A 16,876-nucleotide genomic window follows, 5' to 3' on the forward strand; every position below is an offset into this window, starting at 1 on the left:
TTCCTTCTTCTGCTGGGACCAGCTACTACTACCTTCAGAGGCCTGCAAGGGCTCTAGGTGATGTGAAGTAAAGTTGCAGTAAAGCTGACGGGTTGCAAGAGAAGTTTGACTATTCAGTACCCGCTCTCCTTATCCTTTTTGTGTTTCAGTACTGGGGAGTGAAGTCACCTAAATGTAGACTCCTGCCGTTTTCTTTTCAAGTTAGGGAGTAATATGTAAAAAAGGAGAAAGTGCACCATTGTTTGCTTTGTTAGTTTTTGCCTTTATTACACCTGTAAACTTAAAAAAAAAAATTTTTGTTAATTTGTTTAGATTTTTTTTTTTTTGCAGTGTGTATGGGAGGATGTGGAGGGGGTGATGCCAAACCCAGCATACATAGGGGTTACTTCTGCCTCTGCACTCAGGAATTATTCCTGGTGGTGCTCAGGGGACCACATGGAATGCTGAGGATCAAACCCAGATCAGCTGTGTGCAAGGCAAATATCCTACCCACTGTATTATCACTCTGTCCCTCTAAAATTTAAAATTTTTTAATATTTTGGACTGAAGCGACAGCACAGTGGGTAGGGCATTCACCTTGCACACAGCTGACCCATGTTTGATTCTTCCGCCCCTCTCAGAGAGCCCAGCAAGCTACCTAGAGTATCCTGCCTGCACAGCAGAGCCTGGCAAGCTACCTGTGGCGTATTCGATATGCCAGAAACAGTAACAACAAGTCTCACAATGGAGATGTTACTGGTGCCCCCTTGAGCAAATCCGTGAGCAACAGGATGACAGTGACATTTGGGACAGGGGGCAGGGGTTCATGTAAAGGCCCTGGTTTGATCCCCGGAGTTGTATGACCACTGGGCACTCCCAGTATAGTCCTGGAGACCTTTGAGCAATATTGGAATGGTCCTGGTGGTCACTGGCACTGCCTTGCACCCTGGCATTGAACCGTCAACGCACAGTAGCTGATTATTGCCAAAAGTGGTTCCAGGCCCCCTGAGCACTGGGAGCCCCCTCCAAGAAAAACACTAGTACATTTAGATTAAGGTATAGTAACCCTGCCAGTAAATGATCAAGTGGTTTTACAGTTCTTCAGCTCACGTATTCACTTTTATTTACTGTGAAACAGTTTACCGTCTCATTTATAGTGACCATGTCTATATTATCACTGAATTTGAATATATACATATATATGTGTATGTGCAAACATATATATTAATATGGCTTAAAGATTGTTAACATGTGTGTTTATGATGCCATTTTTAGATTTTCTGTGTAGAATATGTCCTAGGACTTGGTTCCCGGCATGAGGGCCACTTGGAATGGTGTATTGTGTTGGGGTTCTGGCCCCCTAACTGCTCTTCTTCACATTCTTGCTTGTCTCCTGGCCCAGAGGTTCCCGCCATAACCTTATAAATTTCTCTCTTTACAGAGCCCTTCTGCCTGGCAAACTACCCATCAGCTTTTCACAGTGTCATGTTCAACCCAGTGGAGCCCCGGTTATTGGCCACGGCCAATTCAAAGGAAGGAGTGGGACTCTGGGATATTCGAAAACCTCAGAGGTGAGCCCCCTTTTTATTCATCGGTGTTAAAACTGGCTACAACTCAGGTAATGTGAAGAGCCAGCAAAGGTTTTGAGAAAGCCTGTTTGGCAGTGGATAGCAGCTGGAAGTGTCTTCACATGTGCTGATGTCCCTGGGACCGGGGAGCCTGGCTCCGGAGGTGCAGGCAGGGGGTGGAGGCCACACTCCTTGCTGAGGTGGGACCTGGATGCGTATGTCAGTTCTCAGCAAATGTAGGTGATTGTCAGAACCTCCTTTCAGTATGGCCTTCCGGCGTAGACCCGGGGTTCCTCAGTGCTTGAAGTTGGGGATGGGAGGTGGGGGTGGCTATCAGATGCCTTGCTATTGGGTCGAGGTTTCTTTTGGGGAGGGGGAACTGCTGCGAAGTGGTCCTCAGGAGGGTCCAGGGCCCCGTGGCCAACTTTCGGCTTAGTGGCTGTTGGTTCAGCACAAGGGCCGGAGGATATGATGCTGTTTGGGCCCCACCATCCCTGTTGTGTTGGGGCCTCCACCTGTGATACTCAGGGCTGTACCAGGAGATGTGCTGGGACTCGAACCCTTATGGGGTGCATGTGTCCATACTGCTGTACTATCCCCAGGTGTCTGAAGCAGAGACTCTTCTTTAAAAAAAAAATTGCATTTAGTTATTATAAAATTACAAAATGATTTATGACTGGGTTTCAGGCATACAATGTTTCAACATCAGTCCCTTCACCAGTGTCTACTTCCTTCCACCATTGTCCTCCCTGACCCCCCCCCATCCCTATATCTTTCAGCACCCCCTTTTCCTCCCATTTGAGTACTTTCTTCCACCAAGGTTGTAGTCACCTCCCTGCCCTCTCCCCTCCAGCCCCTCCCCCACAAGAGTGGCCTGTTTCCTGCTGAGGACCAATTCTCAGTTGTTTCCATTGTCTTTGGGCATTTGTAATTCTATCCTTTTAGTTCCTCCAACCCCCCCCACCCCCCAGTTGCATGGAAACTAAATTATGTATTCATTTCAGTTCTGTAGTTTTCTGGGTAGGGAGTTTACTTTTTTTAGTTTCTCAAAAGGACCTATACTGGAAAAATGAAAGTTAGTATCTGCTACACTACAGTGTCAGGCACTGAATGTTTCGAAGAGTGCACTTAGGCTAATTCTGAGCAGATAGGCTGAACGACTAATGGGGACATTTCAGTGTCACCAAGGGAAATATGTGGAGGGGAGCAAGCAGGAGGGGGAATTCTTTTATGTTCCTTAAATTCCAAGGGGGAGGGATGACCTTTTATGGCACCTGTATGTTATTACATTAGCTGTGCTTCAGGAATTCTTTTATGACCTGCTGCCTCCTCTAGAAAGTCCGTGAGAAAGGAACTTCTTACTTTGTAAAGCAGCATTGCAGAAGAATATCATGGAAAGTATATGAGGTTATGATTTATTTTACGGGTCTCATAAAGCAGGGCACTTAGATCTAGAGGATATCTTCCTTCATCATGTTTAGTTGCAGCTAATGCTCCCCAGGGGGTGGTCGGAGTGGCTGGACCAATTATGGTGCATCTGTGTAGCCCAGAGGGTGGCCCTGGGGTTGAGGACGCCTCTCCGAGATGCAGACGTGGGGGTGGGGGGGTGCTGCCCATGTTGCAATGCACCTCACTCTTGCGCTCTTGCATCCTTGCTGCTGAAATGCCTGTAGTTGCTGGACCCCTTTGTGCCCTTGCACTGCGTGCTTAGGGGGGATTCTTTCATCAGGGGACAGTCTCCTGTTTCTAGCTCTCATGTTTTAACTTTAGCAATCAGTGTTCCAATTATAAAAGGCAGGATTTTGAACTATGCCAACCCTTTCTTTACCTCAGTCTCCTGTCTCCCAATTGTCATTAATAGCTGACAGCTAGTGTGGGGCCTGAGCTATTCATTCCTAGTGGAAATCGTGAGTAGTTTTTGAAGTCAGCATTGTCTTGAGAGAAAGGAGAGAGAGGGTGGGGCCAGGGCTGAGTGCTTTATTTTTTTTCAATTTCCCTACGGCCTCTTCCACCAGTTATCTATCATGTTTGTATATGGGTCCCTCTCTTTCAACTTACCTCCCTACTAAATTTGACTTTGTTTTTAAAAATGTTAAGTGAGGGGCTGAAGCGATAGCACAGCAGGTAGGCCGACCTGGGTTCAATTCCCAGCATCCCATATGGTCCCCTGAGCATGGCCAGGGGTGGTTCCTGAGTGCAGAGCCAGGAGTAACCCCTGTGCATTGCCAGGTGTGACCCAAAAAGCAAAAAAAAAAAAAAAAAGTTAAGTGAGATAACAGATTTTAGGGGTTATAACTACAGAAGTGTAACGAAAACAAAGTAAAGTATAAATTTTTTATGTTATGTACATGTTTATTTTTGTGTGCTTTTGGTTTTTATTTTGTTTTGGGTTTTGGTGGTATTTTTGGTTCGTTTTTGTTTTCTTGTGCCATACCCCGTGGTGCTCAGGGATTACTCCTGGTGGGGCTCAGGGAACCTTTGGGATGTTGGGGATTGAACCTGGGTCAGATGTATGGAAGGCAAGTGCCATACCCACTGTACTATCTCTCCAGCACTGGTTTTGGTTTTTTGCTTCTTTTTTTTTTTTTAAAGCTATTTGTATACATTATGGTTCTTTTTCTTACTGATCTTTAGTCAGTTTCTCTAAAGTTAACTATAGTGTGTATATCTTTTCAGAGCATAATTTGATATATCTCTATATATCAGCATGAATATGCATTATTAAGAGAACCCTCTAATCAAGCTCTCTCACTGTCTTGAAGCTTGTTGAAATTAGCATTTACAATCACAGATCTAGCACATTCTTTTAATGGCTACATGGTTTTTGGAGTTGTTTTTTTTTTTTTTTTTTTTGGCCACACCTGGCAGTGCTCAGGACTTACTCCTGGGTCTACACTCAGAGATCTTTCCCCGCTGGCTCACAGAATCATATGGCCAGAATCATTTGGCCCCAGGTAAGACAAGTACACTACCTGTACTGCTATCTTTTCAGCCCCTGATACTTTGTGTTTATGATGTGTTCAGCAACTAGGTCATCTTGCCTCCAGGTTGTGCCATTGGAAACAGTGCTCCATTGAACCTACCTACTTCTCTATCCTGGCCAGCCTTTGAAATATCTGCATCTAAGGACGTGATTATGACACAGTCATAAAGGGAAATATATACATATTCCTCTCAGAGAGCCCGGCAAGCTACTAAGAGTATCCCGCCTGCATGAAAGAGCTTGGCAAGCTCTCTGTGGCGTATTTGATATGCCAAATACAGTAACAATAACAGGTCTCATTCCCCTAACCCTGAAAAGAGCCTCCAGTCATTGGGGAAAAATGAGTAAGGAGAGGCTGCTAAAATCTCAGGGCTGGAACGAATGGAGATGTTACTGGCGCCCGCTCGAGTAACTGGATGAACAACGGGATGACAGTGATACAATGAAGGACATGTATTTGTTGTCGATGATGTTGTAGCTGTTGTCGTAGAGCCACACCCAATGGTGCTGGGGGAGAAGGTCACCAGTGCTCAGGAGCAGTTTAGTGTTGAGGGTTGAATCCTGGGCCTAGCCTTGTATGGCATATGCTCCTCCATCTGATCCACATCCCTGGCCTGTTCTTAAAATTTTGATAATGATTATTGTTCTGACACCACCCAAGGCTGCACTGATTCACAAATCTTCCAGCTGTGCATGTTTGTCCAAACTCAACACTTAGGCTTTTTTCAGGCTTAAGGCAGAAAATATATGTCCTTGTTCTGCTTGCTTGCTTCAGTTATGGCTGAAGTTTATATGGTTGCTTTGGAAACCTATAGTTTTCAAAGCCCATATGGGAGAAAAGTCATCTAATAGGTTCATTGGCAATCTTGACTGATTTTTTATTTTCTTGGAATGAAAGAGGAACACAGTGCTATGGGGACTTCGGATGTTTTTGTCTGTTCCATCTCATAACAGGTTCTGTGAGGTTTTATGGATTAGACAGAAAAGGGATATGTTCCTGGAGTCTTGTTATTCATCATTCCCTGGTGTTTTGGAATTAAATCATAGATCTTTTTTATTCAAATTCCCCCAATTCGAATTGGTAGGTGGCAGGAAGAGAAGGCTCTGTGCTTTTTCTAAGAGATGGTTTATTTGTCTTCTAATCACAGCTGCTTGAAATCCCAACTCAGCTCCTGGGGCAGTTCTGAATACCTAAGAAAGATAATCCTGAAACAGGTTAGGTTAATTTAAGCGATATCTAAAGTCTGGGGAAAAAAGATTTGGGGGAATTTGTGAGCCTTTTTTAATTGCAGATAAAAATTATGTATGCCCGTATGTCTGAGCACATAAGGATTTTTTCTCTAAGGACAAGGAGAGTTTTTATCTGCTTTTCACAGAGACCCTGGCCTCACCCCCTCTCCACCCAACGAGTAATAGTCACTCATTATTCAGAAAAAAAAAAAGAGAGAGATTTAGCGCCTATTAAGATCTTTACCAGGCTTTTTGCTTTTCAGCTTATAACAGATTGGGCGTGTGAGTGAATTTTAGTTCTCTGAGAAATGAGTTCAGTCTCCCTGGAACAATAAGGGCGGGGCCTCACACTGAATACCTTCCTTGCTTAACCTGGGGATTACTTTGTGCCAGGATGACAGTTTCAATTTGTCCCCAACCCCAGCTTACTTGAGCATCAAGTATCTTACTTACATCAAGTATGCTTACTTGAGCATCAAGTATCTCTTACTTGAGCATCACCTCCATAGCGGTGGGAGCAGGCCCATTTTTGCCCCTGCTGCTATTCTGAAACAAGTGGGTGGGAGGTGGTAGAATAAAATGTCAGCTCTAGGAGGGACAGTAGCTCTCATCTGATCTGGCATCCTCATTATACATATTAAGAACCTTAGCGCCAGGGAGCTGGAGATGTCACATTATGGTTGAGATAAAATTATGTGTGTGCATAATTTATCTGAGAGTCTCTTGCCCCCTGCACCTGGCTGTCTTCACTGGGGCCCCTCGGAGGGGTTGGGTTGAATTTCCCTCCCCGCCCCAAGCAGAGTCCCCATGGCCGAGGTCCTCCGGAACCCAGCCACTGCCATGCTCAAGGCCCCTCTCCACATGTTCGGACGAGCTTCATGCATGAGGGAACCGGCAGAGGAACCCAGGTGTGTGGGACCCGGGGCCAAGATCTCCAAGCCTGCTCAGATCAGGACTGGGCCTCTTCCACCCAGATCTCCCATTTTCCAGTAGCTAGGCGGTCACACCCAGAAACTGCTCGTGGTGCCGTGTAATCCCACCAATGGCCAACATCCAGAGACTTTAAGACCAAGCTCCTGGAAGCGACCTCTTATAGCCTAGTTCTCCCTCTGGGAGAACCTGGCAAGCTACCGAGAGTTTCCTGCCTGCATGGGAGAGCCTGGCAAACTCCCCATGGCTTTTTCATATGCCAAAAGCAGTAATAAGGATGGGTCTGATTTCCCTGACCCTGAAAGAGCCTCAATGCAGCACTGTTGGGAAGGACGAGTAAAGAGAAGCTTCTAAAATCTCAGGGCTAGGACAAATGGAGATGTTACTGAGACTGCTTGAGAAAATTGACAATCAACAGGAGAAGGATGATGATGATGATGATGATGATGATAGTTTATCTGTGCATGAGTTTATCTTTGTCACTACAAAAAGCAGCTAGCCCAGGAGGGCAAGAGGAGGTAGAAGAACTTGGTTTTCAACTGCAAGTCCATGGTTTCTGTTTGCAGATATAAAAATGTTGAAAATCATTGGTCTACCTCAGTGAGTTGAGAGCACTGGTTTTTAACCACTGGTCTGTGAACATGTGCTGATGTAAAAAGATTGAAAATAAGGCTGAGGAGGTAGCTCAAAGGACAGGAGGACATGCTTTGCATGTGGGATTCCCTTGGTTTAGTTTTTGGCAACAAATGGTCCCCAGAGCACCATGTGAAGAACACTCTGAGCACCACTTGTGTGTGTGTGTGTGTGTGTGTGTGTGTGTGTGTATGTGTGTGAGTGTGGGTGTGGGTGTGTTGTGGGGGGAGTCCCTCCTCCAATAAAAAAAGTTTAGAAAAATAAAACAACAAAATGGTTGAATACCGTAGCTTTAGTAGGAACTGAGTTATACATCCTGGCTCCAAGTCAAGGTAGAGGACTTACTGGCCAGGTGATCTGGAGCTACTTTCTTCACCTCACAGTATCTCATAATAAATAATAGCTAATATTTGTTAACCATTACCAGGGATAAAGAAAATTGCACCAGTAATCCTTTATTTAAACCATATGTTATCCTGTCATACCGTTTCTATTCTAATCAGATGGAAATTAGTGCACAGAGTGGTGAAATAATGTGTGTGTATTCCTACCACTCTACTATTCAACTATTTTGTCATTCTTGCTGTTCACAGGCTTTCACCTATGCGAATCATGTGCTGTACCACTAAGCTACATGTACCTAGCTCTGGCCTGGTTTTGTAATCAAGCTTTATAGAACAGAGGCTATAAACTCTCCGACCATACCCCAAGTAGGGTCTCTGTTTTGTTTTGTTTTTTCCAGCCTCCTTTGTGCAATAGAACTTTGTCAGAATTCCTCTCAGATGTTTTCACACAGACCCATCTAACTCTGTTGTCTGAATCCCTTAGATTTTTAATTTTTTTTTAATTTTGGGGGGGGTCATCCCTGGCTATGCTCAGGGGTTACTCCTGGCTTTGCACTCATGAATTAATCTTGGCGGTGCTTGGGGGACCATGTGGGATGCTGGAATTGAACCCGGGTTGGCCGTGTGCAAGGCAAATGCCCTCCCTGCTGTGCTATAGCTCCAGCCCCTGAATTCTTTAGATTTTTGCCATTAGAAGTTAAGCCCCTTTTTATTGTTCCTTGCCAGTCACCTGTCTCTGTGTTCTTTTCCAAATGTATGCTCTTCTGCTCCTAGAAATCTGCACATGCTATTCATTTTGATGCAAAGGTTTATAGACCATAGGCTATAAACTCTCAGAACATACCCAGATCCAACCCAGAGATATTTTGTTTGACTTACATACTGTCATCTTTTTTTTGAAAATCACAGAAAAACAAAATTGCAGTATTTTTTGGGGGAAAAAAAGCCCAAGGATCTGATGCCACTCAGATCTTTATTCCCTCTATTCTCATGTAAAAGTGGTAAGTTTAAACTGGATCAGGTCATGAGTGCTTTTCATATGGAAAAGCTTTGGCCACTGCTTGCTCTCTTTGTCTGGGTGTGTGCTTCCCTCATTTATCTGCTTGCTTGGCCCTGTAAGCCCTGGAGGAAGGAAGGTCCATTTCTGGGATTTTAGAGGTAATGAGTTGACCACAGGGTGGGAACTTGAGTAAGACGGGAAGGTTGACACATACATAAATCGACATGGAATATTTGGACAAGGTCAGTTTATTTCATTATTTCTGCTGTCTTCTTTGCACGACCTGCTCTTTGTTGTCTTGGCCAGTATTTCAGTTATGTCTTGCTTGGACTTGCAGTAGACTGGAGATCCTCGAACATTCAGAGATTAAGGAACAGTCAGGTTCTTCTGTGCCTCCTGCCTGTCTCCCCCTTGTCACTGCCGATTTTAGCTGTCTTCTCGCTTATACCTCCCTCCCTTTCTCTTATTCTAAGTTTCTGTCCACTTCTGCCAGTTACTGTTAGTTCTGTGATAGGTCTTGCTGTGACAAAGATCATAAAGAGAGTGGCTTTCTCTCATTCTATAATAAAACTAGGTCAAGTCAGAAATTCCTTTAAAGACTTACCTTATATGATGGTACTTTTACATACTGTGTAAATAACATCTGGAAATGGGCAAGGCTTGAGAATTCCTACCTTCAGTAACTGTTCAAAGGATCTTGCCTGACTTTGGATTCCTCAGTATTAAATGTTTTTTTTGGGGGGGGTGGCTGGAGTGATAGCACAGCGGGTAGGGTGTTTGCCTTGCACACGGCCGACCCGTGTTCGAATCCCAGCATTCCTTATGGTCCCCTGAGCACCGCCAGGAGTGATTCCTGAGTGCAGAGCCAGGAGTAACCCCTGTGCATCGCCAGGTGTGTCCCAAAAAGCCAAAAAAAAAAAAAGTTGGGTTTTTTTTTTTTTTTTTGTGGAGCGTGTCTCAATTTCATTTCTATAAAGACAAATATCAGGTAACTCCTTGCCTTCTGAAGAAGACAATTTTTATAACATTGCATTTGAGGGCTGTTTATACCATAAGAGGAAAAAGGAACTCAGGGATTGAACTCCAAAGACCAAAAGGCTTTTACACTCTGATGACTGTTGAAACTTTAAAGAATGGATGTTTTTTTCATCCCTGTGTTTTAGGTAGGTGAAATGTATAAATTGTGTAAAATTTATGGAGCTATGTTTAGAATTAACATACCTTACTAAATTATGTTTTCATTTGGGGGGGGCTGGGGGACATACCCAGAGGTGTGCAGATCTTACTCCTGACTCTGTGCTCAGGGGTCACTCCTGGAGGGCTTTGGGGGGACATTTTGGGATGCTGGGTCTTGAACCCAGTTGGCTGTGTGCAAGGCAAGTGCCCTACCTGCTGCCAAATTAATATTTTTCTTAAAGAGAATAAATAAAGAATCCAAAGTTACTACTGTTCTCACATAGATATTTGCCACATTTCAATGGTTATAGCAATATCACCAGCCTTTTAGGAAGCTGGCTTGAATGGAAAGGGAGACAATCGGGCATTCAGATCCTGCTGTAGAAAACTGCAGCAGAGAAGCCAGGCGTGATTGTTCAGTTGTCCAGACGATTAGGTTTAGTCAGGAGACATGCCTTGTGGCTAGTCACACATTGTTTTGGGGGTTTGGTTTAGTTCTTGTTAGTTTTTGTTTTCCGGGCCACACAAGTACCCTACCCATATACTGTCACTCCAGCCCCCTGGTTTTGGCTTTTTTTTTTTTTTCTATATCCTAACCATGCTTGGATTGGATTCTAGCCTGGGTATCAATGCTCCCGAGGGTGCTTGAGTGACCAGAGGATACCAGGAATTGAACCCGAGTCTCTATCATAGTCTCAGACTTGATGCTATCTCTCCAGGCCTAGCCACCTTTTCTGTTTTTCTTCACCTATTACCATCTTTCCTGTATCTGCATATATAATAAATACGTAGGCACGTTCTATACATTTTGTTGTAGATGTTCTCCCCTCCCCGAACTGTAATGCCTTTTAAAACCTATTAGTATCACCATCACTATTATCATCTTGGCTGAAATCCAAATCCCCTCTCACTCTTTTCTCTCTTTGCCATAATCAGCTTGCTTCATGTTCTTATCTAGCCATTAATTTTTAGTCTTAATGCTGCTGCACCATTTCTGGTCTATACCACTCTTTCCAAAAGGTGCTGACTGCCCTGGCTTCTCAGCTAGCTGTCTGCACCGGACCCTTAAACGATTCTTGCCATTTCCTTGTCGAGACGCTCTAGAGGCTTCTCACTATCTTTGTTAATAGCCGTGTCATAGTCCCAGCAACACAATGTAGGATACTTCATGAAAGTGTTATTTGGAATAAAGGTTTGACCTACTCTACTGGATAAACTAGAAATCCTTCAGCAAGCAATTTTTTTCCCCCTTCACTTATATGATAACCCTTCTCTCCTGTAGTCTTCCTCCATGTACAAACACAGAGGGGACAGAGATAGTACAGGAGATATGATGCTTGTCTTATCTGTAGCTCACCTGGTTAGAATCCCTGGCACCACATAAAGTTTCCCAGCCAATTTCTGAGCACAGAGCCAGGAGTAACTGAGCATTATGGATGTAGTCCCCAAGCCCCAAAAGCCCCAAACTACAATAAAAAAACAACAAGCACACATAGAGAAGGTTTTCTCCACTTTCTCATGATTTTTCTTTATTTAAGTGTTAGTTATTACCCTACAAGATTCAGAATTAAGTATTATTAGGGCCTGGATAAATAGTACAGGGGATAAGATGCTTGCCTTGCACATGGCCAACCCAGGTTCAATCCTCCACATCCCATATGGGCCCCCCTACCCAGCCTGTAAGGAATGACCCCTGAGTGCAGAGCCAGGAGTAACCTTTGAGCATTGCTGGGTATGGCTCAAAAATGAACAAAAACAGAAAGGCAAAAAAAAATTATTAGCCCATCAAGTAAAACTTTCTTGTTAAGTCATCTTCTTCTAGACTCTACAAACCTCCTTCCTATTACTCACTGTGTCCCTAGCACAATTTTGGCAGAGAGGCTTTTGGAGGAAGGGATATTTGGAACTTCAGTAAAGCGTTTGTGGTCTGTGGCATTCATGTTGCATATCTCAGTCACCGTTCTTGCCATTATTGGTTATTTTTTAGAAGATGACTGTCTTATCTGTAGCTCGATCAGTATTTGGTCTTTGATTTCCTTTCTAGAGCCCAGCAATTGCTTCTCGGAAAGGAGACACTCGCCCTGATCTGTACTGTTGCTTTTCTGTGGATTTTTTGGTTGGAGTGAAGTATTGAAAAAGGGTTGGCCGCCTGCAAGGCAGGCATCATTACCCCTATTCTATGTCTCTGTCTTTCTTTCTGTGGATGTTTAAAGACAGGGTCATGTTTTATTCATCTTTATTTTATAGTGCCTGGGCTAGAGAGATAATACAGTGGCATAGTCCATGCTTGTCTTGCACGCAGCAGACCCGGGTTCAGTCTTCGGCACCCCATGTGGCCCTCCGAAGCATGCTGGGCATGACATCTGACCACCACCATGTGTGGCCCCCAAACAAATGGATAATAAATAACTTAATTCCTAACGCAGTACTTAGAGTATTATGTAAATATTGAATGTTATACAGTGCTACATTCATCCCCAAATACTATGTTTTCAAAGATTTTTCTGAATGTTTTCTGGGATTGTTTTAAACAATGAGTGCTATGGCATGGGTAAAAATGTCTCTAAGGAAACTAACTGTAAGGGTTCGTGTTAACCTCTGCCTGTCAGTTGTGGTTATGTGGGAGCCTGGGGTTCTTTCTCGGAGTGTTAATTTTGGGCCACAAGGTGGAGCTCGAGAGTCAGTTGGATTCTCTGGAAGACACCTTGACTCTAGTATTCTAGTCCACAAGTTCTCTCTCTTTTTTTGGTGAGCTATACATAATTTTATTTATTTAGTTTTAAAGTTATATTAGTTTATTTTAAAACATTTTTTATTAATGAATCACTGTGGGGTACAGTTACAGATTTACAAACTTTCATGCTTGCGTTTCAGTTTCAGTCATACAAAGATCGAGTACCCATCCCTCCATCAATGATCCCAGTATCCATCCCAGCACCCCCACTCCCCCCCACCCCTCCTCAAAAGTGTCCCTGTTGATCTGGGGTGAGACATGTGGATCTGCCATTTAAAAAGAAAAAGTTACTGTTTCGTAACATTGCTTCTGGTTAGTCAGCAGTCCTATTGGAATTTGCTGCAGATCCAGAATCTGTTTGCTTTGTTGGCCTTTTTTTCTCATCAAGCACAAATGTGCCTTTTATAACAAGAGACTTAGGTTCAGACCAGAATATCTGGTGAATGATGGGTGTGTTGCCTTTTCATATCCTTCCTTTATTACACCCCAGGTCTGTTCAGGGGGGTATGTTATTCATCAAGTGGACTCTTTTAAAAAAATAAAATTTTCTTTAGAAAATTTTTTAATAAAAAGTAATTTCACATGTATGAAAAATAGAATAATAAAATGAACTCTACCATAATATGACCCAGGTTCAACAATTATCATCAGTGTACAATCGTATTTCTTTTGTCATCTCTAATTTCCCTCAAAAATATTATTATTATTGCCCGCACAGCAAAGCCTGGCAAGCTACCCGTGGCATATTCAATATGCCAGAAACAGGTAACAACAAGTCTCACGATGGAGACGTTACTGGTGCCCGCTCGAGCAAATTGGTGAGCAAAAGGACGAAGGTGCTACAGTGCTATTAATATTATTATTTCTCAGGGATCACTTTTAGCATTGCCCAGGGGCTATCTGTTGTGCTAGGGACTGAATGTGGGTCAACTGCATGCAAGGCAAGCTCCTTACCCACTGTGCTATCTCTCCAGCCCCTCAAAAAATGATTATTTTTTTAACATTATTTCTCTTTTTTAGTTGAAATAAATTACTTTTTAGAATTGAAATAAATTACTTCATTTCTCTTTTTTTTGTCACACCTTGTAAGGCTCAGGGGACTACAGGTGGTGCCAGGAATGAACTCAGATCAATTTCCTGCAGGACAAGCATTTTCCCCACTGTTTTATCTCTCTAGTCCCAAAGTAACATGACTTTACAGAGCATAAATGTGTATGTTTTAGGGACATGGTGTTACCATATCAGACCCTGAAGATATTCTTCGTGAGCTGGATAAATAGCTGGCCAGTGCTCATACTTTGCATGTTGGAAACTTGGGTTTGGTCCCTGGCACCACATGGTTTCCAGGATCGACCCCTAAGTTCAGAGCCAGGAATAGCTCCTGAGCACTGTTGGGTGTGGCTCCCATTTTTTTGAATTAAAAAGAATAATGATCCTTTGTTGTAGTAATTGCTCTACTGCTACTGTGGTGCTCCTCCTGGAAATGCGGGGATGGAGCAGGTAGGGGAGAGGGGACACCTCCAGAATTGTCTGTAGTCGTGGCACTTCAACCACGGCTCCAACATCTGACACATCCAACACATCCCTAGGTCCCCTCCAAAAGGGAATTCCTTGAAAAACAGCAGTAGGGCTGGCGAGGTAGTACAGATGGCAGGTGCTTCTCTGCATGTGGCCGTCCTGGGTTCATTCCCTAGTACCCCTTAAAATTCCTTGAACACAGGAGTGATTCCTGAATGCAGAGACAGGAGTGACTCCTGAGCACTGCTGGGTGGGTCCCAAAACCAAAAATATTAACTATTTAATTAAGCAAAAAATAGAGCAACAACATTTGTATCATACCTAAAAATTTAATGAATGATAAACACTGGTATGATTATAAACTATGTTATATCATTTTAAAAAAATGAAATGACTGAAAGGAAAAATAATTTCTTAATAAAATGACATGTTTTGTTGATGTTTAATTTTAATAATTGAGTCATAAATGTTTTGTTGCGGTTGTGAATTGAAATAAGGTCCATGCAAAGCAACTGATTACTGTGATTTTCGCCTTTGCCCCTCTGCCCTTCCCTCTGTCAATGTTGTTGAGAGGCCTGGGCCCTGCACAGTGGTGGTGGTGGTTTCTGGGCCACATTTGGTGGAGATTGGGGGCTTCTCCCAGCTCAGTGCTCTGGGTGTCTCTCCTGATTGTGCTCAAGGGACCGTGCTCGGCTGAGGATCAAACCCCGGCTTGCATGTAAAGCATGGGCTTAGCCTATTGAGCCATCTCACTGGCCCTCAGCAGGGACTGAAAGTATAGTTGGCCAGGACTTCTATTCAGAGCCTCGAGGATTCAGCAGCTGCTTCATGAACTGTGAGGAAGGAGTTTCTTTCCGTTTTTTAAATTTGTAACTGGCTTGCTAAGATTTACTTAACTTAGCAAGCTTTAACTGTTTACCTGTCAAGCCTTTCTTGTTGGCTGCTTGCTAGTAAGCAGACTAATTTAATTCGTTTGGTGGATGTTGTCACATCCATCAAGGGGAAGAGAACTGTGTGGCTCTGACAAGTCACATTACCTTTCTAGGCCTCAGTTCTTTGTGAAAATGGGCATTGACTTAGATACAAGCCTTCCGCTATTTGTCTGAGTGTCTGCTGCTCTGTAGCTTGCCTCTCAAGATTAGGTTTTATGTGTAGACAGATGTTAAGAATGTCAAGAATGATGTTGTGTGTTGTTGTTTTTTTTTTCCTGGAGGGTGGGGCACACTCTACAATGGTCAGGGGTTACTCCTGGCTCTACACTCAAGAATTACTACTGGCAGTGCTCGTGGGACCATATGAAATGACAAGGAACAAGCCCTGGTTGGCTCCAAGCAAGGAAAGCACCTTACCTGCTGCACTGTCTCTTCAGCCCTCTGCTATGAATTATGTAAACCTTGTCCTGGAGCCTTTTTAAAAAATCTTCCAGACAGGTTTTTTTTTCCTCCAAATCTCATAATTCATTGAAGAGTTTATTTAGTAACTATTTCTTGAGTGACTATTGTGTGTCTGGCACTGCTTTAGTCCTTTGGGATACATAGGAAAAGGCCAAATAAAAAGAATAAATACATTAAATCATGTGACATATTAAAGGGATTGTTCTTGTAGTAAGTAGGGGGAAGTAGAGCTATCCAGGGAGCATTAGGAATGTAGAAATTGTCCGCAGGGTATCAGGAAAGGCCTAATTGAGGGACAGAGGCCTTCCTCCTGTGAACAGAGGTAGGTGATTTAACCATGCTCATATCTCTGAAAGAACACTCCAAGTTGCAGGCGATGCAAGTTGCAAAGCTCCTGAAGCAGAAACATGTCTAATGAATTCCAGGAATAGTGAGAGGTATCATGTGGTTAGAGCAGAGTGAGGAAAGTGGGGTGCTCGGATGTGGGGGTTAAGAATGAGAGTAGCTGGAGATGTCTTGGCCCCACTGGCATTTAAGAGATTAGCTTTCACTCTGGTATTAGGGGCGGGGCCTTCTGGAGGATTTTTAGGCAGCACCTGATGCAGTCTGATTCATAATTCAGCATCCTTCTGATTACCTTATTCAGGAGTAAAACTGAAGCAAGGGCCAAGAATGTCCATAACAAAGTCAAGGAAAGAAGCACTGTCAGTAATCTAGTGGGTCATAAAATAAGTGTTCACGAGTATTTTTTAAAAGTAAAAATAGAAAAGGTACATTGCATTTTATACAGTAGGTATTTTTTCCATAAATTTATGCCAAGTGTGTTATATTGGGATACAGTAAAGTAATAATAGAAACAAAGAGTTACTTTTTTGTCAAAAAATATGAAAGTCATTATTATAAGATATTTACATATCAACTTAAGGTACCATTGAGTTTTGGACACATTTCACGACTACTTCATGAAACAGGCCGACTTTCTGTAATCTAATAGTTTGACCTCTCCCTTTTCCTTTGTGTTCCTCTCCTATTCTTTTCAGTTTTGCCTATGAATTCTTTTTTTTTGGCTTTTTGGGTCACATCCGGCAATGCACAGGGGTTACTCCTGGCTCTTCGCTCAGGAATTACTCCTGGTGGTGCTGAGGGCATCATATGGGATGCTGGAAATCGATCCTGGATTGGCCACGTGCAAGCAAACACCCTACCCACTGTGCTATCGCTCCAACCCCTTGCCTATGAATTTTTATTAGAGAGGACAGAATTGTGATTTTTGTTCTAGACCTCCTCCTATGAAGATTTTCCCAGACTTTGCTTCATTCCCCTTTATCATTCCTCTAGCTCTGTGGCCTTGTCAGTGCCTCCAGCCCAGATTTCCCTGCTTCCAGGG

General features: G+C 43.3%; 1 protein-coding gene across 4 annotated transcripts in view; it reads left to right on the forward strand.

Moving 5' to 3' along the window:
- DCAF5 (DDB1 and CUL4 associated factor 5) overlaps positions 1-16,876 on the forward strand; it is a 114,049-nt gene that overhangs the window by 39,767 nt on the left and 57,406 nt on the right. For all 4 annotated transcript variants that reach the window (XM_055130502.1, XM_055130501.1, XM_055130504.1 and 1 more), the window contains one exon: positions 1,421-1,550. In XM_055130502.1, coding sequence (XP_054986477.1) covers positions 1,421-1,550 — 130 coding nt within the window. The remainder of the gene's footprint in view (positions 1-1,420; positions 1,551-16,876) is intronic.

This window comes from Sorex araneus, chromosome 3 (genome assembly GCF_027595985.1).
Source record: "Sorex araneus isolate mSorAra2 chromosome 3, mSorAra2.pri, whole genome shotgun sequence".
Classification (NCBI taxonomy): Eukaryota; Metazoa; Chordata; class Mammalia; order Eulipotyphla; family Soricidae; genus Sorex; species Sorex araneus.